Genomic DNA, 25,746 nt, shown 5'->3' with positions numbered 1-25,746 from the left:
TTATTGTTATCATTACATGAAAAATTAGGATAGTCTATAACACCTTTTGCTTTTACAGTAACTTGAAGCTTTGCTAGTACTTTTCTTATGAAGACAACACCTCATCAGAAAAATAGTGAACCTAAACCTACTTCATTTATTTATCATCATTTTATATTTATCATATTTATCATATTTACTTGATTTATCATCATTTTACTATCCTTACAGGGTGATAATTGCAAAAAAAACATCTAAATCTTCTCTAACTTTAATAAAAATTATAAATACCCAGTTTTTGGGTATTTACCCGGGCCTGGGGTAAATTCCCGGGTAAATACCCAATTTATATTTACCTACCCACTGGGTATTTACCCGGCCCACATCACTAAACAGCTGTTAATAAAAAGAAACTAAGTAGCTTTTTTGGGAGCAAATATTGATGTTTGTAATAGTCAGGAGGTTATAGACCAATGTAAACAGTTAATCAGTTTAGTTAAAAGAACAGAAAATCTTCCTCAAGTTCAAGGAAAAATTATTGAAAGCAGGAGGAGGAGACAATTAATAAGATTTAGTATGCGTATGAGGAGAGTAGAATGAGAGAGGCCTGATTTAACAGTAAGGAATCCAGATACACACTTACTTGGTGAGATAAATGCTATTTTTACTGTTATTAAATTATGATAGTTAAAAATTTAAATTTTTATCGTATAAACGGCTTGGAAGGCTAGACAGACCTAAGGCAGAATGGCAGAATACTAAAAGTAATTAAACTTTTCTGTGTTACCGCTTATTTGGAAACGATAATATATTTGGATAAACCTACTAAAAAATGTATCTCCTGTTTTTTTGGTCTAACTTATTATAATTTTGAAAGATTTATTGTGCTATAGATTTAAATGTTTTGTATCACAAGTTTATGAAATTAGTTTTTTTTTTTTTTTTGATACCATTGATACCAACAAAAGGCCTAGAACAAAAATATTATTAAATCCTGCCATCCTACAGACTGAATTTTAATTATTTTCTTAAGTTGTTTACATGCCTAGACCACTACTAGGTAAAATTTTCATGTAGGGCCTATTTATAAATAATAATTATTACTTTGCAAATTATTTTTCTTCACTTTCAATAAAATAAATTCATCTATGTATCATAGAAATTAAAAAATCATAAGTAGTCAGGACCAGTGCAACCATGCGACCAGGGTATTTATGCCGATTATGCTTTATGCTCAGACCTGGGTATTTATGGCGATTGTACCCAGAAGTAAAATGCTAGTAGTGACCATATGAAATTTCGTTTAACACATTTTATCATCATTTTACTATCCTTACAGGGTGATAATTGCAAAAAAAACATCTAAATCTTTTCTAACTTTAATAAAAATTATAAATACCCAGTTTTTGGGTATTTACCCGGGCCTGGGGTAAATTCCCGGGTAAATACCCAACTTATATTTACCTACCCACTGGGTATTTACCCGGCCCACATCACTAACTAAGGCCGACATAATCCTTAGACACAGCTGTTAATTAATAGTGCATACAGTCAATTAATAGCAGCAGAGGTCAAGTTTGGTATCAAATTAAAGGTTTTATTCATAAAAATACATTGCCGCAAACCCAAACTCAAACGATGATGATGATAATAACGTTAATGATGTCGCTAAAACGTATCGTTTTAAATTTAACAGCTGAAAATAAGTTAAATAGAAAAGGTTTTGGTTTAAATCCATCAAATTGTAATTGGACACTAGTAAGTACTAGTGCACTTGTTGCTACCTCCCCCCTTCAGTTTCATGTATTCCTCTCAATCAGTTCAAACCTAGGAGGATTAAACATTAATGTTAATTAATGTTAAATCCTCCTAGATTCAACCTGAAACCCCAGATCGAAACTTGCATGTCGTTGTTTTACCATCGCCTTTTTTTAATATATTTTTCAAAAAAGAAAGATTATATTGATTTACTTTGGATTTAAAAAATGTTAACGTTTTATTTTGTTAAAGATTTATGGTGATACGTAAATATTGTGGTGTAGTAAAGTATATTATATTATAGTTAAGTGTTAAATTTTGAAATTTTATGGTGAATCGAGATGAGTATTTTTTTATAACATGGGTCTCTCCTACCTTAACATACATACCAAGTTTCATAAACATCGGTTGGAAAAGTGCAAATATAAATATTTGTATGTAAAAAATACAAAATGGTGGATATCTGGTTAACGAAACGATTTTGGAAAAAATGTTATCCTTGATTTTCTGTTTATTTTGACACAAGGAATTACTAGGTGAAGTATCTCCCCGCTTATTTTTAACACCCTGTTTATGATGTATTCTTATAAGTGAAAAATGTAAGCTAGTAATACAGAAAGATGTTTTATAAATAATATGAATGTACTGGTGATCTGTATATTCATCTTTTTCTTGTCCTTAGAACTGTAAATTAAAAGTCCACTCAGCAGTCGCATCGTACGATGTAGTTCTTTCCATGCGTTGCGAAATGCTAAAATTGCCGTCCTCTTCAACCCAAGTTATCTATTGAACCACTGATTGTAAAAAATTCAAAAAAATATATTTTACGCATCACACTTTTGGCTACAACTTTGCTACAGACAAAACCTCTCTAAGAAAAAAGGAAAAAAAAAAATCTCCATGCTAACTTTTTCATGTTAGAAATCATGATTTACAACTATTTCACCATACATATCAATTTTTATTAATTAGATCGGTAAATAGTTTAAAGTTCCAACAAAATAGTCATCGAGTAAGACTAACCAAGAAGCTCTGTGCCAATTTTCAAAATTTTAGCACAACTTTAAGTGCACCAAAACACGAAATTATTGAAGTCATGCGTCGAGAGGACTATCGTTGTTTTTAACAGATTATACTTTTGACCTTCCGGCACTGTTGACTCAGCGAAACTGAACTTATATTTTATCTTATTTCGTTATATTAAAACTGCTGTTGCATTAGGTCAAATTCCCAATAAGTCAAATAATACAGTCCGTGCTAAAAACGTAGTCTATGTTAAAGCAATTGACTTAATACAGTCCGTGCTAAAAACGTAGTCTATGTTAAAGCAATTGACTTACTGGGATTTTTGATCTACAGACACTGCAAACATTGTAGTTTTTGACCTAGCGGCACAGGTATAAATTATTTGACCTTCCGGGACTGTTGACTTTCTGCAACGCGTCCCATACATAATTGTTGTACGTACAATGTGTTATTATGTGTTAGTTATGTCCAAATCTACCAGAAAATAAAAAAATTAAAATATCTTCTATACATTGGGATTGAAAAAAGTCGGCTTTGTTTACTTTAAACATGTGATTACAAAATTTATCATTTATAAAAAAATTATCATTTTAGCGAATTTCCATATCTTTTATATCAATACATGAGGACTTTTTTTTACTCTGCTACTCCCTTATTTGTGGATCAATTTCAACGTTTAAGGTGTCAAAAGATTCGGCCCAATTCATAGTTTTGCATTAACGTTTTAGAATTTAAAAGGTCCTACACTTAATTTCAAAGGTCGGGTTTTCACCATAAAAATTACATTGAACACATTTAAAAACAAAATACCCCCGCCGCAGCAAACCTGCAGACTAAGCGAATTTCCATTTGACTGATTGGATTTACACTGAAATGTCTACTTAAAAATATAACATTTATTCCCGATTTAAATAGAATTAGTTTAACAAGTACTTAGGTTTGCTGCATCAGGGAGGGTAAAACAGTTTTTTTTTTTTGTAAAATGTTAATAGTTAGTAAGAAATAAAAACATTTTCCAAATTTGATCAAAATATGTTCATAAACAAGCAAACTACAACAGTTTACTTATTCTCCATAAAAATAACATGGGAAATTTAAATTTACTATTTTTTGGAATTTTCTCCGTAACCATTAGGCGCATAATAACGCTTCAATATACTAAATTATTTGTTTTTTAAGCTCTACAAAATGGTTTGGAAAGAAATTGCTAAATTATATGTTTTTTGGTCAAAAATGGGAAAAACCTATTTTTACCCCATAAAACCCCCCGTAAACCCCTGTTCCCATGGTCCGATCATGCTGGATCGCGAATTTGTTCGAATAAACGTAGGTTTACACGTTTGTACCAAATTTCATCAAAATCGGATCAGTTTTGCTCGAGTTATCGTGCTAATGGACACACATATATATATATACTGTATATATATATATATATATATATATAAATAAAATATAAATATATATATAAATAAATAAATATAAAAAATATATATGTATTATTCAGAAGGTTATAGACCAATCCAAACAGTAAATCAGTTTTGTTAGAAGAACAGAAAATTTCTTGAGTTTAAAGATGAAATATTGAAAACAGGAGGAGGTTAAGGGGAAATCTCATTCGTATGAGAAGAGTAGAAGAGAGGCCTAATCTAACAGTAAGGAATCCAGATACACAATCACATGGAAAGATGAATAATTTTTACCAGTTCTGCTATGCAACTTCTTTTGCAAGTAAACAAATCATGAAGAATATACAAATCATCTTGTCACAGTGGTAAAGTAAACCTACCTAATCTCAGATCAAATGAATACATGCAAGAAATGTTTACTGGTAACAGCTATAAGTCAGTAAACATTTGTATACAACACTAACAATAACAATAAGGCCGGCTTCTAAAAAATGATAAATATTTTTACAATAAAAGTATATTATTTTAACCCGTTATTAATAGAGTGAATATTTTAAATAGTTACATAAGCTTTGTCTTTTAAACTCGATATCTTTTTAACTTAATCAACATCAAAAATTATTACTGTTGTTACTGCAGTTTTAAATAACGCCTGTATAATAACGGTGCTTGACAATTGCTCGATTTTGAGCACTCATATAAGATGACTGTTATTTTTTAATAACTCCTGTATCGTACCGGTACTTGACAATTGCTCAATTTCAAGCAACAGGCACACTAGTAGTAGTCATTACCGTAAGTGGCATGGTAAGACCTAGGCCCAGGACATATTTGCTTTTTCGTCCGTGAGCGCAATAACTTGAGTAATTTTGGTCCGATTTTGATGAAATTAGGTTTAAAGGTGTAAGGCAGGATAAACTTGAATGAGTTCGTGAACCAGCATGATCAGATCATAGGAACGGTGTTTAACGGGGTAAAAATTGGTTTTTTCAAAAATGGGAAAAACCTATTTTTACCCCATAAAACCCCCCATAAACCCCCGTTCCTATAGTCCGATCATTCTGGTTCGCGAACTCATTCAAGTTTATCCCGCCTTACAACTTCAAACCAAATTTTATCAAAATCGGATGTGACGATTTCAAAGGAAAATAGATCTCATAACTTTGAAATTTATAGAAAACCAACTACAAGTGACTGCATAATACCAGCAGACTCAAACCACCCGTGGGAACAAAAGATGTCTACATTTCACGCATTAACAAATAGGTTGATCAATATCCCAATGAACAAATCTAGTTTCATAAAAGAAAAGAATCTAATTAAATACTTGGCATTTAAAAATGGATACAACCCTAGAATGATAGAAAACCTGATTAAGAAAAAATAAATGAAAAAGTAGAACAAAATTGTAACAGAAAAACAAAAGAAAGTAAGTTACCGAACCAAAAACAACACATTAGAAATAATTAATAAAAGAGCCAAAAAAGATAACAACCAAGATGTAACATCAAAATATGAGAACTCTGGTATCTACAAAATTAAATGTTCAGATTGTGAAAAGTACTACATTGGACAGACAGGAAGGTCATTTAACTGCAGATATAAAGAACATGTACAAGCGTTTAAATCAATGAATGTAACTAGTATGAAAAGTAATGTAGCAGAGCACATGCTTAATGAGAATCATAAATTCACTAAAATTGAAACAGATATGACAGTTTTGGACAACAGATCAAAAGGAAATAAATTAGATACAAAAGAAGAATATCATATATACTGCAGCTACAAGAAAGATCTAACGAATATAATCAATACAATGCAGGTAAAGAAACAAAATCCTATATATGAAAAAAATTTAAAATTAAAGAATATTTAACATAAACGTCAAGAGAAAGATAAAATAAAAAACCATATTCAATTATATATATGACAAAATTTCATGACCAAAGATTATCCTACCATAAATTTTAAGAAAAAGAAAAATCATATGTCAAGATCATCACATGATGTTTATTTATTAGTCAACTAGTGTACAAGTTGCTCGAATTCGAGCAATTGCAAAGTATTACAAGAGTTATTTCAAAACGAATAACAGTCATATTTACAATGATTTTAAAAGAGCCAACTCAAAGATTACAGGTGTGTTAACTCAGACCATGTTTATCTTCGTTATTGATGAACCTAAAGCATTCCGGCAGGTTTTCTCCTTCTCAAAATGCCTCGCTGTACAGGCAACACAGGTCATTGATAGAGGGCCAATTGAGAACGAAAAGTCGTTTTGGGGTAGTGTTAGGGCGCATTTGTAACCTAATAGTTGAGATTGTCCAGGGTCAGGTGCTGACTGTGATGAGTTCTCAAAGTTCATCGAAGTATATATATACTTCGATGGATGAGTTAAGCCTATTACACGCCACTGTTCTGTAGCTGCGGTCGTTATCACGATTACGCCTCCTGTCTATGTTTCGTTGTCGTCGCGTCGGAGGCATTTAAAAGTAAAAACAACAAATAAACAAATTATAGCTACACAAAACAACGCTAAATGCACAAATTTAAGATACAACCATACTAACACGATCCGTCTTAGGGGTTATGTTTACACAAACTCAAATAGTAAATAAATGTACTCAATGCCAGGGCCGGATCTACAAAATATGGGCCCCCCTGCAAAAATCCTCCAAGGGCCCTTAGAGCTGGCATCAATAGCAGGGAGGCCTTATTTGCGAGAGGGGGGGGGGGGGAATGTTTAAAATATAGCTAGCTGAAACCGAATTTTAACGCTATTTTAAAGATAAAATATTGATCCTGTTTGTAAAAAAACGTTTTTGTTAAAATGCGTAATTTTTAAAATTTTTGAACTAAAAAAACAGCACACTTCAAATAAAGCTTTTTTATTCTTATGTCAATAGGATTTCTTATTCTTTCAAATAGGTTTACAAATTATAAAATACATATTGTACAAAAAAAGTGAAAGGTTTTACATTAAGAATTTCAAGCATAAATAATAATGTAAAATAATAAACAAACGACCCAATTTAAACTTAGTTTCTTTAATCTTTTTACACTATATTTTCAAGATAGATAGGCCTACATACAAATCATGGTTCCAGAGGGTGGGGCAGACGGGCCAAAGCCCCGGGGGCCTTGGGCTCTGAAGGGGGTCCGGCCTGGTCAAATGTGAAATCTTTTCTGTACATGTAATCTGGTAAAATCTTTGATTTTAGCATGGTTTTTCAGTTCACATATTAATTTTTTAGAGGAATAAAGTTGCAACTATGAGCAAGAGAATTAATCAAACTATCATGCGTTTTAGATATATTGTTAAATGTTTAACAAAACGGCACGGAGGCGGCTAGACACTAAATCGTGAAAATAGGGGACCCGAGATCGCTCAGCCCAGATGCCCGTGACGGCTCTCGCCGGCCCTAAGGTCGTTAGATAACGCTACAGAGGTTATTATAAGTCCCGCCTGTACTACTACAGACTTATTGCTCAGCTCAACTGATAGTTGACTAAGTTGACACTACGTCCACGTCGATCGGACTGTAGTGGATCTGTGAAGCGTGCACTGCAACTGATGAGCTGACTGGACTGAGCTGAGCATACAGACTGGACTGACTGAAAGTGACAGTAAACCACAGATTAAACTGTCTACGGCGAGGTCCCGAGTTGTTGACGAGTAAAATCAGTAGGTCTAAATTTACTCAATAATTGTAACTTTAGCTTTGATATTGACAATATTTGTCTGTCAAAACTAAACTTACCGTCCTATTCAATTATGTTTATATGCATTAAAATAATTTTAAATTATAGAGCTCTTTGGGCCCCCTAAGGGCTTGGGCCCCCCTGCATTGCGGGGTTTCGCGGTTCCTAGATCCGGCCCTGCTCAATGCGTTTCATTGAATTGAAAAATAAATAACAGTATTTAAATTATACAGCTGATCAAAATGTAAACAATTATGTTCTTCATAAGAATAACATGGGAACTTTCAAAGCCACTGAAGCTGAGCCCAAGGGACATTTTCAAAAATGTAAGGCCAGTTTGCAAATCTACGCGACACGCTCTTTCCAATAAGACGTCAATGGATAAAATCGGTTAAGAATTGGCGGAGGAGTTCAACCGACAAAGTTTCATGTAGCGTATTAATTATATAGATTTGTTGTGTTTAAAGTGAGGTTAAATATGTTACTCTTGTAAATGGCCTAAAGGTCGAAACATGTAAAGTTTTAAAAAATAAGAAATAAATAAAAAAATAATTTCATGGTACTGAGTTAGTATGCTTTCTTTAATATTTATTGAGCGAAGCTCACTTTCCCTCACTTTGTAACTTCTTTGTAAGAGCATCAGAATGTAATGGCTTGACCAATTGATATGAAATTTGGCCAATAGCTAAAGAATACTGAGCACAATGTTTTGGTAAAAAATATTTGCAAATTTCCTTCTGGATTTTATTTTACGGGTCACGCAATTTCGCTTGTTATTTTAATGTAAGTTGAAAGAAAAATTATATTGGGTTTATGACATATGGGTTTATCTCGTTTCATTTAAATAAGATAAACATATGTTAATTGTTTGTAACTGTATTGTTTACATTTCAATGTTTACTTTCATCCTAGGTTAAAGTTGGAATGTAACAGTTTATCAATGGAAGTAACAGTTTTGCTATATTTGTTTTGAGCATGCCTCAAAGGCCACGTCGTAATATTGGTCGTCGCACCAATAATGCAAATATTGTAAAAGAGTGGCATCGTGAACAAGAAGAACCAGATGAAGCAGTGGCGGAAGAAGCTGATAATGATAGGCAGTTAGCTAATCAATTCCTACATGAATTAGATGCACTAAAATTTTACACTTGCACTAACTGTCATCGCCAACAACTAACAGCTTCAAACCAATCACCGATTTGTTCGCGTTGTCGTTCAAATGCAACTAAATTCACGGTGTTAAATATATGGATGTGTCAAGTGTCCCGAACGAATTAACTGACCTGACGATTGTAGAACAAATGTTGATTGCACGAGTACATCCCGCTATGCGCATTTACAAAGTACAAGCAAATGATCAGGATGGCCAGTTTCACTACAAAGGTAACATCATTAATGTTGAGCAAGATATTAATGAAATAGCATCTGTCTTACCTACACTGACTGAAAACTTAAAAGTCATCATTGTCCAACGTCAAGGCGTATTTGGCCATATCGATTTCGAAGTTCGACGTGAAAAACTACAGCAAGCACTTATTTGGCTGAAGGCAAATAACCCATTCTATTTTGACATAACCATTAGTGATGAAGCGCTACACCAACTACCAGTCAATGATTTTGTTCACATGAGAGTACCGTGTGTACGTGAAAACCAAGAAAGTCCTGATGAAATCGAAGAAGACCAAGTTGAAGAAACATCGGTGCCTATGATTGCGCAGTCTCGTCAAATGGATCACGTTCAGAGACTAATGTGGCCGACCAGAACATCAGCACCCGTAAACGAATTCACTAGGGTTGGCTATATTCCAATGAAATTTCCTCATCTGTTTCCTTATGGAAAACCAGACTTATTAGATTTCACTCGGCCGCAAAAGATATCGCTTTAGCCATTGACAATCTTTAAATAATGCTTCGCTCATTTATGCGTCTAAAGTGTAACGGCAGACCACCCTAGTACAGTAGTCGCAGCTAGTAGTCTGGGCGCGCGGACCCTTGTGTACTAGCCGTGCTGAGAGTAACGGCTCGCTCGCCCCCACATCCTCGCTGAACAACCCCAGAGAGCCATGTGGGCCAGATGTTTTTGGAAATGAGCAATAAACACTCCCCTCTACACCCCCCGCCCTAGCCCGGCCGCGCGCCCAGACTAGCTGCGACTACTGTAATAGTAGCCCTTTATCTAAACGATTGTATATATATATCTCTATATATAGATATATAATACCCCCGCCGCAGCAAACCTGCAGACTAAGCTAATTTCAACTTGTCTGATTACATATTTACTAAAATACTTCCATAAATAAGACATATTTATTCCCAATTTAAATAACATTAGATATAACGAGTGCTTAGGTTTGCTGCTACGGGGAAGGTAAACAGTGTTTTTTGACCAAACAACAATAGGATGAAATAAATAAGTTTGCCAAATTTGATCAACATATATCCATAAACAAGTAAACTACAACAGTTTTCATTTTCTCCATAAGAATAACATTGGAATTTTAAATTTGCATTCTTTTTTAATTTTCTCCGTGACCGTTAGGCATACAACAATGCTTCAATATACTAAATTATTTCTTTTTTTAAGCTCTACAAAATGGTTGGGAAAGAAATTCTAAAATTTTATGTTTTTAGGGTCAAAAATGGGAAAAACCCATTTTTACCCCATAAAACCCCCCATAAACCCCTGTTCCCATGGTCCGATTATGCTGGATCGCAAACTCGTTCGAATAAGACAAATAAGACATTTATTAGACATTTGACAAAATTACAAAATTTTGCAATAGGCATTGTCATATATGATTCACATTGATAAACAAGCAACATTAAATTGAGCTAACATCACAGAAAAATCATATAGGCCTAAAATCTAAAATTAGGCTAGGCTTGAAGACTCTATTTTAATATTTAAAAATTCATCAAGAGTATAAAATGGGTTCAGTTGTAACCAATTATACAATCTGTTATGAAATGCTTTTTGAGGCAAACTCTGAAAAGTCAATGGTAACTTGTTGAAAAATGTTACACCTAAATTAACATGATAATTCATTGATTTACTTAACCTAAACCTTGGTTGATCTAATTTATGCCTAAATCTGGTCACATGATCATGTATTTCTTCTCTGACAGAAAACATATTTAAATTAATTTTGACAAACATCAATACCTTCAAAATATACAGGTTAACAATAGTCAGGATCCCCAATGAGACAAAAAGTGGCCTAGAGTGGGCTAACCTTTCTGAGTCTGTCAAAACTCTAACAGCTTTTTTTGTTTGATTAAGATTTTTTCAATTCCAACTCCGTTACCCCAGATTATCAAACCATACCTGATAACACTTTCAAAAAAAGCAAAATATGCCATTTTCAAGTATTTACTGGAAACATGTCTTTTTAGATTTATTAACAAATGTACAACTCTGGACAATTTATTATTTACAAAATTAATATGGTCAGACCATGACAGCTTACAGTCTAATTTTATACCAAGTAATGTTACAACATTTTCATAATCATGAACAAATTGATGGTTTTCATGATTCTTTTTCAAGGTCACCAATAGTCTCTGTATTTTTTGAGAATTTAAAAACAATCCATTTATTTACTGTAAACCATTCTTCAGCATCTTTAAAAACAGAATCGGCAACATTTCCCATACAATCTAAATCTCTATGGCTAACAAGTAAAGAGGTGTCATCAGCGTAAATTGTTGACTTACAAGCTAAATTAAATCACTCATTGAATAAATGTAGGTTTACATGTTTGTACCAAATTTCATCAAAATCGGATCATTTTTGCTCGAGTTATCGCGCTAACGGACACATATATATGTATATGAAATTGAACGGATGGTGTTTTTGGCCTCTAGGGACCTCAAAACGAAAAAAAAATCGGTCCCGCGTCCAGGTCTTACCATGAGTACTACGGTAATAGCTTATCCCCTATATGGGAAATTCGCTAAAAATTTGAACGAATGGTGTTTTTGGCCTCTGGGGACATCAAAATGAAAAAGTAAATCGGGCCCGGGCCTAGGTCTTACCATGAGACCTACGGTAATAGCTACTTCCCTGTAGGGAAATTCACTAAAATGCAGCAATAAACTAGCACCAGTGTTGGGGAAGCTACTTTTAAAATGTAGCTAGCTACAACTACTGCTACATTTCCAAAAAAGTAGCTTAGCTACAGCTATAGCTACTGTTCCAAAAAAGTAGCTAGCTACAACTACAGCTACAATGAAATGTAGCTATAGCTACAATTTTAGCTACTTTCCCAAGACGTTACTTTTATTCCACGCACATTAGGTAAATGAAAAAATAATTTCAACTACATTTTTATGGAACAAACACTACAACAACAAAATGTCGGTATTGTATCTAACATTACCGAGAAAACAACTTATTCCTAGATTGTATTTAATTAGATGGCATCATAAACCTGACTACAATACATACAACCTTACGACAATACAACCAAAATAGTTGGGTGTTCCATCATATTAGTATTTATTTTTAAATATTGCATTATTTTTAAGCATCTTATGTTAATTTCATTAAAGGGCATACAACCAAACTATATTTTAAAAGCTCATTTCATTTTATTTCTTTAATGTACATTCATTTATAAATGCCTTATATGAACTATTAAAAACAATAAAACTGTAAACGATTATTTAAAAATACTTTTTAGCCTACTGAAATTGGAGTTTATTTTACATAAACCTTTCTTAATTTTTAGTGTTAAAAAAAATTGCTATAACTTTTAACCATAGTGATAAGATACTTGTTCTATGAATAACACTTTTCAATGTCAAGAAACCGTATTTTGTCATTATGCATAGGGCAAATTGTGCTTCAACAAACGTTGGTGCAGAAAACAGTATTCAACAACTTATACGGTACTGAAATCGGCATTTTAATTTAACATGTTGAAAATTGTAAAGTAAAAATAACATGTAGACCTAGGCCTACTTGGCTAAGTAACAAATTGGCTATAGTAGGTGTGTTCTTACAAGGACTAAACAGATATATTCCTATTAATTGAACTTGGTATTCATTAATCCAATAGCATAGCCTAGGAATAGTCCTTGACAAACTATGCTATTTTTTCAATGTAAGTTTCATGTTACAGCACATGGAGACTTTGTCGTTACAATAATTATGTAATCTAGGCATATCTTAAATCTCATCAGGTAAATTTCCTCTTCGTTAATTTAGTAGACCTTTGAAAAACCTTCGTAATCCAACCAAGGAAGAGCTTGTGATGATGAACCACAATCAACAGCTGAAGCAAAAATTGATAGACCAGCTTTCTCATTATTTTAAGGTTTAGTGTTGGTTTCCATTAAAACCCAAGTAGAAACTATCGAAACTAAATTGACTAGTAATTTCCCTGTCAATCACTTGCAAGCATTCAATAGCTCCTCTTGTCACCGGTAACGTCACAGAAAACATACTACTATAACCCAGAATGCCAACCGCATGGTAAAAAGCATTAAGTGTTTTGAGAGACCTTTGCCTGTCAATCGCAGGCAGCGCCACCAGCGTTGCCATGCACTCAGCATAGCATGGTCCGTAATATAGGCCACTGTAAATACGTTTGTCAAGATAGGTACCATTTTAGGCAAGGTTTCTGTGCTTGGATGTTATTAGACACAATGTTATAAGAGCACAATAAAATTATTCTGCAGGATGAATTTTCCGTTAGAGAAATATAAGCCGAATTATAAATGACACAATGCGAGTTTGAGCATTTTGTAACTATATTATATGGGTAAGTTACATAGATTTTTTAGGCTGCTGCTCAGTGTACTTTAAGAATAGCCTATGTATTTTAGAGATCAATTAAATGGTTTTTGTTGCAGAGGAGCGCTAGTAAACATGCACAACCCTTTTCGTTAGTCTAATAACATTCAAAGGCTCTCTAAGAGTTCAAGTTCTAATTTGTATACATATATATATATTATTTTTCACTAAGCTGAATAAATACATCGAAGTAACCTATCTGAAAAGTCTGCAGTATATTGCAGTTTTTCAGCTTAATGACTTTCTAAATCATGCACATATTTCTACATAAAATATTGTAAAATGTTTTATCCAGTTGCTTTAAACCACTATTAAATTAACAAAATATGGACACGGCTCAAATGGGCACCGTTCCCTTCTGCACTTGTATTATTTTGTATTGTATTACACAATCAAAGATTTTTCCAATGATTGAAAGCATGTATGACGAACCTATGATGATCTGTCTAGAATAATATGATAAAATATAGGGAAAATAAGGTGTTAAAAAGGCAGACACCAACTCGTAAAATAGATGTAAGATGATCAATAAGAAATAATTGTAAGAGTTATTGTGATAAAAGGATTTTCCACTGATTTCGTTAAAGAACTTTATATTGCAAAAACCTGACATGATACAGGAAGAAAATCAATTTTAAAATAAGAAAATAACATTGCAAATACTTCTTTTGGACAATTCAGTAACTCCCAATAAACGCGTGTTGTTTAAAATACAATTTTAAAATTAACAACTGTTTTATTAAAAAGTATTATCCACCTGACCAAAATGTAAACAAATCTGTGGAGGGATCTTTAAAGGCTTCTGGGGCAGAGCCCTAAGAGAATTTACTTTGTTTTTCTTTTGATAACTCATCTACAGACCAAGACCTTTCTTTGGACACTTCAACCAAGTTTCTACGTCCAGCCGTTCTCTCAAATTAGAGGAGACAAAGTTTCCAATTAAATATTTAGATTCCCTCATGTTAATCTTATGGGAGGAAACACAACTTTGATGGAAGATCCTGCCCAAACTAATAAAAATATCAAAAAACAAAAAACACTTTGCAAAACTACAGACCAGGGCAATTTTTTTGACACTTTAATCATCAAAATCGGTCCAAAAATGAGGGAGGAGTTCTGTTAACAAAAATCGGCTTAGCGTATTATATAAATTTGTGCTTTTAATCTAACTTCCTTGTTTTAAAAAAATGTGTGTGAATTGGGAAGCTCATTTGCTCAAATTAAACATGTTTTTGTTTGCAGATCATTTCTTTGTTTGCAATATATATATCAAGATAATTTTTGCAGTAGTGTGCCACGCAGTATACAGGCATGGTAATCGTATTAAAGAGTTTTCAATTGTGATTAATTGAATGAAACACGGGCTAGAAGCATGTGCCACATAGTACTCTCTGCACCGCAACACTGAATTGTGGTGGGGGAGCTGAGTAGGGCCGGCTCTTTTTCAAGCACCTAGCGCAGCTTGAGTCAGCATTCCACTTGTTGTAGTTCTGTGGCTGTGACTCCCCCTCATGTTTGTCGTCGCGTTGTCCAATTGACCCGACCGCAATCAATTTTTTCCCCCTAGGATGCTAGGCACGAGCCCGGGATTGTTTTCACATTACTTCAGGCTAGACCTAGGGGTTGCAGCATTATCAATTGGATAAAATCCATTGGTGATTTGGCGGGATTTGAACCCGGGACCTCAGGAACCGAAGTCCTGTGCTCTAACTACTACACCAGCTCGCTCCCCCTGACCGCGATAATAGCGACCGCCCATATGTAAATCTTTTTGTATATACATTATTGACTATAGTGTTAATGATAAAAAGATAACTTAATACATTGACTGGTGAAAATGCTGGTTATAATTTCGTTCCAAATATACCAAATACACACAATGAAACAATCACAAATTCTAAAATAGTCAACGGATCGGAATACTTTCCACGCAATGAAATGGCGGGAACGACTCTAAGTGCACAAGTTATAAGAACCTCACCAGTGAATGTTAAGCTCACACTGAAGCAATGAAATAGGAGTCGAAAGTAGAGGGGAAGATCCGCGAGTTGCGCGTCCGGCGCTAGTTTTGCGGGGTGTGAATCCGTGATATATGTAGCCAATGTGTTGAGAACCCCTTAAGATGCCACATATGCTGATGAAATGCATAGGGTGACACAAACATCCTACCTACCCATGTACTAAAGCTATAACAAAAAGGTAATCTAATATAATCTATATATATAAAAGGCAAAGCCCTCACTGACTGACTGACTGACTGACTGACTGACTGACTCACTCACTCACTCATCACTAATTCTCCCACTTCCCACTTACCTAGGAGGCTGAAATTTGGTACACTGATTCTTTAGGCATTAAATAGGAAAACTAAGTGGTTTTTATTCTGATCGGACTCTCGGGCTCCGCCCCAGTGGCTCTGGAGTTTCCCATGTTAACCTAAAGAGTACTCATATTTAAATGGAATTAATGAATCATAACAGCTGTTTCAATTAAACAAGTTGGTTCTGTTCTGTGATGTTCAATAGCATTAAAGTTACAAGGATTACCAACAGAGTGCAGCACTATTATTTTTTAATTTATGACAACAGCTAATTTGCAACCAAAAGGTGAGTGAGCGTAGCGAACGAACTTCAACCCGGAGGCGAGTTAGCGTAGCGAACGAGCTAACCTGAAGGCAAGTGAGCGCAGCGAACGAGCTCCAACCGTAAAGGTGAGTGAGCGTAGCGAACGAACTTCAACCAGGACGTGTGAGCGCAGCGAACGAGCTCCAACCTAAAGGTGAGTGAGCGTAGCGAACGAACTTCAACCAGGACGTGATTAAGCCATGCGAACGAGCTCACATATGAAGCTAAACGGGGCAAAGCCCGCGGGTACAGCTAGTATGATTGATATAATAGTAGGCCTATATTTTGTAAACAAGAAATTGCTCAATAGCCTGACTAAGCAATATGGTAAATTATTTTTTCTAACCTGCAGATGGGTGTCTAGTAGTTCTTCATATTTTCTTAGCTTTGCTAGTTCTTTTTTTATTTCTGAAATGGAACACAGCGGTCCCTGAAGTGGGAATTCCGAACCCCTAAAATAACATAATAAAAAGCTTAAAATTCAAAAAACAGAGTAAACTACATCTAAAAATGTAATCCATATTATTAATATGCTACATGAAACTTTGAAAACAATAAGGATTTTTTGTTTTAAGATTTAACCCCACAATTATAAACCATAATGTTCGTCTAGATGTGTAGATTTGCAAACTAGCCTTACAATTTAGAAAAAGTCCCTTGGGCTCAGCCTCAGTGGCTTTTAAAGTTCTCATGTTATCCTTAAGAGGACCATATTTGTTTACATTATGATCCGCTGGATAATTTAAATGCTGCTAATATTTTAGTTGCAATCTAAGGAAATGTGTGCTACAAAAATTTACTGACTTGGTTGAAATGAAATATTTACTACAGTATTTGAATTTGGGTTCGCGTAAATATTACAATGGAAGAAAGGGAGAAAGCCTGCCTCCGTCTTGCAGAAAAAGTACTTGTTAAACTAATTCTATATTTAAATAGGGAATAAATATGATATTTTTAAGGATACATTTAAGTGTAAATCCAATCCAAGTCTGCAAGGTTTGCTGTGGCGGGGGTATTTTATTTATTTATTTATAATCTATCTATATATAAATAGGCAAGTACGTTTCTTTAAAACCTTTTTTCTCAGCTCGTGTGCATCGTAGGGAAAATCTACGCATACCGTTAAAAAGATATTTTCCTGTAGAAGTGCAGAATCCCTTTAAAAATTAAAATCTATCTATCTATATATTAATAGGCAAGCATGTTTCTTTAAAACCTTTTTTCCCAGCTAGTGTGCATCGCAGGAAAAATGTACGCATACCGTTAGAAAGATAGTTTCCTGTAGAAGTGCAGAATCCCTTTAAAAATTAAAATAGGCTCAAATAATAGCACAAAAAATGGATTTGAAATTAAAAAAAAAAAATTAACATGGGCTTTATGGGTTGCCATGTTGGCAACAAAATTACAACAAAATATAAACAGGAAATCAAAACAAATGGAAAAAATTACAATCACATGTTTTATTTACAGCGTGGGGTGAAAATAGATAAGCCTGTACCTTTACATTCCATCCCCATGTTAAAGTTGTCACCAGTTTTTTAAAAATTAAATTCGTCGTAGTTGATGTGAGCCACCAACAGATTGCACTAATCTAAATGACTAATTTCTGTCGGATACACGATGTTTTTTACCAAGTAAAACTTATATAAATATAATAAAGATATAATAAAAATAGAATAAAATAAGGTAGAAAATAGAATTTAAGACACACATTTGGTGACTGGCTCTCACAACTATGTGTTTTAAAATAATTTATTTTTGTAAAAAAATACAACCGACTTCAAACGCTCTAAAAAGAATGAAATAATTTCAATCAAGTAATCTTTTGTATTAGGCAAGCTCACGTATTTTAAGTCAGCGCGGCTCTATGATGATTTTTGATACAAAATTGAAAGAGGGTGTCCATATTGCAGGTGACTATCTATAACTAAAGGTGTTAATCTGCATGTCTTTTTCATAGTTATGCGTTAAGTGTTATTTTATTACCGTAATCAGAGATCGGCATTATAGTGGTATTAACGAGTATCTTTAAAAAGATTATAAAGCATTTAAATGTTTCTAACTTGGAAAAGTAACGTTTTAATACTAAACTAGCTTCTTTTCCCTATCATAATATCAAACTAAATTATTTTCCTATTCATATAGAACATTTGTGTGTGTTATTTTCATAATGCATTTATTCTGAAGTAAACATAAAATACAAGAAAATATTTCCTTTAATATATAAACAAAACAGTTCAGTATATTTTTTTTATATATTTATGTTATCCAGCTACAATTTATTGATTTTCAAAATACACACACAATATTTAATTTCAATCATATTTTTGCAGTTTGAGCCGCGCCGACTTGAAATACGTGAGCTTGCCTAATACAAAAGTTTACTTGATTGAAATTATTTCATTCTTTTTAGAGCGTTTGAAGTCGGTTGTATTTTTTTACAAAAATAAATTATTTCATGATTTTTAGTGACTGTATAATTTTTTATATATTAATTACTTGAGGTTTTTTGATAAGCAAAACTGTTTGAAACAATCAAAAGTTCCACAGAACAATAATTATTTTAAAACTGCTTGAGTCACCTGTTCAGGTTACATAATCAATGGGTATGAAAATAAACATTTTTAGATATTCCTTAAGAAAGAAAGAGTTGTCCATTATTGGTGTAAGTCATGTAGGGGGTTTTGTTTGCTCAAGATATAGCCTAGTCGAAATTGCAAATCATCTTCCTCTAGGACTTTCCGAAGCAGGCATAATAGTATTGATATGTTATAGCATAGACTAACCAAGGGAGTATGTTTTATCTATGGTTATAGTAACTGGGTAGAGAATATTAATAAACATTCCACATCTGCAAATGCGTGTTTAGTAATTAAAATATTTAACACTTTTAAGACAATTGACGATTATGCACTGTCACACTTCTTAGGTCGTGTAAGGAATAATTGCATTTAATTTATATTTAGACCTGTTTTACGAATGCTTTGGTTTTCATAATACACCTTTATTTGTCAATATCATACAGCTATTCACAGAAACATATATGTTTTTGTAAGTCAGAATATTCAATACTAAAAACAGAATTACTGTATACACAAATCAGGTCAAACGTTAAAATACATTTTTTATAGTAACCAAAACAAAATGCATTTTTCTCAATGTAATTAATTTAGGCTCCATGGCAAGAAATAGTTTATTGATCAATATGAAGCAACTGTTTCATGAAGAATTGTCTGTAGCTTCATTTAAATGGTTTCAACTAACAGCTGTAGGAATGTTATTATTATTTATTGCCTTCTCTGCACAAATGTAAACAATCTGCACAAATATGTAAACAAAATAAATGTTGAATATTTAAGGTTTTCAGAATTTTTCACCGAAACAAATATTATACTTAAACATAATATATAAGGTACCAAATAGAAACTCTCCTGGTTATTTTGGTGGTGGAACCACACTGATCGGTAAAAGAATCACAGAGCAATTGGTGAACATACATAGAAAAAAAAAAACATCGCCACAAACAAATTGAGAACCTCCTCCTTTTGTTGGTAGTGGGGAAGTCGGTTAAAAATTGCGACAGCTGGTCCATATAGATGGGATGTCTACTTCAGTATCCAATAGTCAATACAAGATTACATGTTTTTGTTTGAGTTTTCGACCACTGGACGACCACTAGTAGTTATTAAAGACAACCTAATGTGGCTATGAGTGGGAAAAATTTGTAGAAAACACTAAAAAACAAGATAAGCTTTTGAAAAATGATAATATATTTACAAGAAACTAGCTTTACTACCGTGTTTACTTTTTAAATTCCCTCAACATGTGAACAGATTTTTTTTTTCAAATGAAGATTATATTAACCAAACAGCAGTTTCAAAACAAACTATATGTTATTGTTTTTAATTGTCTTTGTTTATACTTTTTTATTTATCAATTGATGTAGTGAAATTGATATAAAGGATAGGTGTGGTCGATTTGTTTAATGATGTTAGGACAACAAAGTTATACTGTACTGTGAATTTTATTTGATATTATCGTTTTATTTTAGGTAGTTTCTCTTCAGACCTACTGGAAATTGTGTTTGGTATAAGTAATTGTGTGGTGGTAATAATAATTATGGAAGAGGCAGGTATGCGATGGAAGGTGGTCGTTGACTAGTTCTATACACTTCTCAATTGACTATTACTCTCTCTACTGTAGGCTACTTATAATTAGTGTGTGAATAGTTAGTGTGAAAAGCGTCACAGTTGCTGTTTTATTGTAAAATTATTAGACTTAAAATGCATATCCTATAGGCCTATGATGGGATAAAAACATATTTGGTCACGCAACATTTGTTTACAAGATGATTTTTCACGTTTCCATTTAAACTGCAAGAAAATATTTTGTCTTTATACGTGTAAACCAGCTATTCTGAATTGTGCACAGTTTTAACTGACTACTCAATTCCCGTATGTAGGACAGGCTAACACTTCGTTGAATGTAATTTTGAAAAGTAAATGTGTTGAATTTTACAGTGGCTAGTTGATTTTTTACACTCCTTGCTAACTAAAATTACTCTAATTATAAAATAAATAATAAAAGCACGCATGTTTTAACTCAACACAAATTCTAATTCATGAATGTTTACAAAACTAAAACAATAAAAAAATATATGATGGTAAAAATAGATATAAAATGAAATATTGAACAGTCTTAGAGAAGTCATAACAACGACATAAGAAATGTGTATTATTAACATAAATTAATGTTTTGGATTGCCAGGTTAAAATTACCATCATAATAAATTGAAATTCAACTGAAAATAACTTAAATAATAAATGCCTACATTTGTTGTAAATAAAACGTAAGTGTTCTTTATATTTATTTTACGATCAAAATAAACTATAGCCTACAAAAAATAGGCTACTGGGGGCTCGATCCCCCAGTACTTAGCTTATAATAACACACAGGTTAACTTTTTAAATGTGTATGTAAAATGTAATTTAGGTTATGTTTGTTTTTTTTAAAGGATATGTTGTTATAACTAACATGAGCTGATCCGCAGCTCCGCAGCTGTAGTTGACAACTAGTATTTAGATTTATAGCAATGTGAACATTTCCATGCAGTGGTAGGACAATAAATCTTTTATATCCTCTTGAATCTGGGAAAGTCATAAAACTAAACATGAACCTATAAGGAATCAAGTTTTCTATCTACTATTCTAATGTACCGTATAGCAAAGGCCTACTTACTTCCACTGGATGAGATTTTTGTTCTTCTTTTCTATAAGTCCTATCCCTTCCAGCACATTTGTTATGTCATAAATCCGCCTCTTTTGACTCACTGCTAATAAATCAGCAGCCTAAAATGAATATTTTATTAGGATATAAATGGTTTCCATTACTATTATTTGTAAAAGTGACACCGACCTAGTATTACAAAAAAATTTAAGGCTATTTAAATGTAACAGGATTTGGCACTTTGAAATTTTCAACACGTTTCCACAGCCTAAGGGGCTTACAAAATTGAGAAAATATACGAGTCCATATTATTTCTACCAAACTTGAGATTTAGAAACAAACAAAAAGATAAATGGTACCGGTACCATTAAGTTTTGAACTGTAACTTTTTACAGCATTGGGGGTTGTACCATTTTGTTTCTAGAGTTAAAAGGACAACAACATACTACATAAATTTAAATTGAAATCGTTAGAGCCGTTTTTGTAAAAATCCAATATTCTTGTTATTTATATAGGTTTCATTTTCAAAATCACCATTAAATTCAAATTGAAATAAATGTGGGAATACCTACCATGGATTACTCCATACTGAATTTAATCAAAAATGGACTGGACAGGTGTAGTCTGAAGCTCTGTAGGTACCGGTACACACGTACACGGGCGCACATACACACATTAGGCCTACCAGTACTTCAAAATCCACATGTTTGAGTTCAGGGGTAGGCCCTAACCTAAAAAGATATTACCACCAAAAACTCTTCAAACTCCAAAATTTTGACAAAAACAATTAATTAGGCCTACTGTTACATATGTTATTAAGATTCACAGATGTTCAGAATTTATTATTATTATGTTTGTTTAATTCAATGTTTTTGTTTAGTTCAATGCTAACATTATGAAATGATTAAATTGAGTTTCATACAGTTCTTGTTAATAATTGTATTTAATAATTGGCGACGAGGACAATTAATTATTTCTACGTTTCTATTTTACACTTAGGCCTATTACATTTTACTAGTACAAATAATTGATTATGGCCTCCTTACAAGGAAATGAAACATTGAGTGAACTGAAGAAAGCAAGGGCTGTTGTTAAAGGTCAGTTGACTAGAGCTGAGAGAATGCTGGAAGAATTGTCTGGTATTAAAGTTGATAGTATCAGAACAAGACTCTCAGTGATACATGCTTATTGGGAACGATTCGAGCAAATCCAGCACAACATTGAAGTAAAAACAGATTAAGAAGAACTTGACACTGAAATCACATACAGGACCGACATGGAGGGTATGTATTTAAAAATAGTTGATGTATTACAACTCCGATTAAGTGAATTGGAAAGAGTCAACGAACCAGAAGAACTACAGCAGATCAGACCATACAGTGTTGATACTCAGAAATTGCGACCGCTTACATCAACAAGGAATATATCCTACAGATAAGGTATACACATTACTTCATTCTTTAACCCCTAGCCTACATCAGAAGGTTTATGATTTATGTGCTCCAGAAGTACCTCTGGATAAATCATATACAGAATTGGTGAGAATGTTGACAGATTATGTTGATCCACAGCCAAGTACTTGGGCTTTACAGCACAAATTCATGTCTAGAGTACAGGAGCCCAATGAAACAGTTAAGATTTATTCAGTGGAATTGCAAAAACTTACATCTAATTGTGAGTTTAACGGTGAGTCTTGCCAGAAATCAATTGCTAATACACTTTTGCGGATGCAGTTCATAAGGGGGTTAGTTAATAAAGATATTAGAGCCAAATTGCTTCAGGATGATTCATTTGTATCGTTTCAAGATGTCGTCAAAGCAGCGACAGCGATGGAAATTGCAAACCACGAGAGAGATCTATCTGAACACTATGCAACTAAAACTAGTAGGCCTAGTACAGTACATCAGATTGAGGATAAATACAAAAATGTATCAACTAAATCGCACATGACATCAAACCAGAAAAAGCCTTCACCTCTTTTTGACAGTCTTTACAGATGTGGTTCTCAAAACCATAGGACCAATAACTGTGAATTTGCTTCAAAGATGTAACAAATGCAAGAAACAGGGACACTTAGCCAGAGTATGTTTAGGATCTACAAGAACAAAAATTCACCAAGCCAAAGAAGAAGACTGTCAAGATGAACAACACGAGATTTTCAAAATAGATAGAAGAAATGGTGATAAAATTATGCTTGATTTTTTTTTTTTTTTTTTAAAGAGGTTGGCGGCCTCTTTTAACCTTGCATTTGCCCGTCCACATAGACTAAGCGCCCGTGCGTGGATCGTTTATCAGTTGAAGGTAAACCAGTTCAAATGGAACTGGATTCAGGTTCTGCTATAAGTACTCTGCCTTACTCTACATTCAAGAAACATGAGATTAATAGGAAAATGTTGTATACACAAGTGCAGCTATGAACATACACTCGAGAAGTTTTCAAACCAAAAGGAGTTGTTTTTGTGCATTGTACATACAATGATCAGGAATTTACAGGCAAACTTTACATCGTGGATGACAACCTTGACGCAATATTTGGTCACGATTGGTTGCGAGAAGTTCAGTTAGACTGGGCTGAACTAAAGGCAGTACAACAATACCCAAAAGTGTGGTCTCGACAACCTTTTAGAGAAGTTCAAGGATGTGTTTGAACCAGGTATCGGTAAGATTCCAGAACAACTTGGACACTTACAACTTGTCGATGGGGCTCGTCCAGTATTTATGAAGGCTAGGCCTGTGCCATACGCATTAAAACTGAAAGTTGAACAAGAACTTGACCGCTTGGAAGAAGCAGGAATAATTTCGAAAACTCAAGAATCTGAGTGGGGAACACCAATCGTTCCAGTAGTCAAGCCTAACGGAGATGTGAGAATATGCGTGGATTACAAAGTGACAGTAAACAAGCAGATCCAAGATGAACACCACCCTATTCCCAAAATTGAAGACATATTTGTCAACATGAATGGTGGAAAATTATTTTGTACACTAGATTTAAGAAACGCTTAGGCTACCTTCATTTGGAAATGGACAGTGATAGTGCAAATATTTAAACCTTAAGCACGCATAAGGGACAGTACAGGGTACATAGATTAATGTTTGGTATTAAAGTTGCTCCTGGCATTTGGCAGAAAACAATTGACAAGACATTGGCAGGCCTAGAGGGAATACAGTGCTTCTTTGAAGATATAGTCATTCAGGGAAATTCAGAAAACGAACTACTTCTGCGTTTGGAAAATGTCTTAGGAAAACTAAGAGAAAAAGGTTTAAGACTCAATCGTGACAAATGCAAGTTTCTCCAGAAAAGAATACATTATTTGGGCCACATCATTGATGAAAAGGGTATTATTCATAAATGTATGGACAAAGTGGCTGCCATAGCAAAGGCAAGAAAACCTGAGAATGTAAGCGAACTCCGGACATTTTTAGGTTTGGTAAACTATTACAACCGATTCATAAAAGACCTAGAGCTACTCTACTGAAACCATTACATAAACTTTTACAGAAAGGGAACAAATACGTTTGGAATGAACAATGTGAACAGAGTTTTGAACATATCAAGAAAGTTATCTCCAGTGATACTGTTCTTTGCCACTACAGTCCAGAACTACCGCTAGTATTGGCAAAAGACGCATCTCCTGTTGGGTTAGGCGCTGTTATATCACACCGTTTTCCTGATGGGACTGAGAAACCAATTGCTTTTGCCTCTCTAACGTTGACGAAGCCTGAACAAAAATATAGTCAGATAGACAAGGAAACAACTGGCATTATTTGGGGCCTTAAAAAGTTCTTTACTTATTGTTACGGTCGCAAATTCACCCTCGTAACCGACCACAAACCACTAGTCGCAATCTTCAACCCAGAAAAAAATCTTCCATCCATGATTTTTTTTTATGTATTAATTATATTCTAGAGTGACATATCCACATTTATAGGTAAATAAGAAGGACGGGTGATGAAAGATCCGGCAAAATTCCGCAGTGTAACACTGGTAAGGCCAGTTTAAAACATTAAAGTACTCAACGAGGGGACTTCTCGCTCATTTAAAATGGCTAAAAAGTTAAAATCATAATATTATATACTCCCGGGATAACAGGATCGGCTGAGACAAATCCCGGGATTGGATTGAAGGCCCGGGATTGAGACCCCTACGTGACACCCTCTCAAGAGTCCACCGAAAACATGGAACATCTGTTAGTAAAATTAGTAGGTTTTCACCTGAAGAGCTGACTAA

General features: G+C 33.8%; 1 protein-coding gene across 2 annotated transcripts in view; it reads right to left on the bottom strand.

Annotated features, from left to right (window-relative positions):
* Positions 1 to 25,746, bottom strand: part of LOC128987859 (transcription factor E2F4-like) — a 100,469-nt gene that overhangs the window by 72,667 nt on the left and 2,056 nt on the right. Inside the window, exons 2-4 of one of the 2 annotated variants that reach the window (XM_054408918.1) lie at positions 22,091 to 22,249; positions 21,531 to 21,640; positions 16,639 to 16,744 (exon numbers count right to left, since the gene is read on the bottom strand). In XM_054408918.1, the coding sequence (XP_054264893.1) occupies positions 16,639 to 16,744; positions 21,531 to 21,640; positions 22,091 to 22,093 (219 nt within the window). In that variant the 5' untranslated portion in view covers positions 22,094 to 22,249. The remainder of the gene's footprint in view (positions 1 to 16,638; positions 16,745 to 21,530; positions 21,641 to 22,090; positions 22,250 to 25,746) is intronic. The other variant, XM_054408917.1, reaches the window with a different exon arrangement.

Source organism: Macrosteles quadrilineatus, unplaced genomic scaffold (genome assembly GCF_028750875.1).
Source record: "Macrosteles quadrilineatus isolate MER2022 unplaced genomic scaffold, UCM_ALF_1.0 Scaffold_2__2_contigs__length_208266976, whole genome shotgun sequence".
NCBI classification, from domain to species: domain Eukaryota; kingdom Metazoa; phylum Arthropoda; class Insecta; order Hemiptera; family Cicadellidae; genus Macrosteles; species Macrosteles quadrilineatus.
This window is presented reverse-complemented; position numbering and strand designations above follow the sequence as displayed.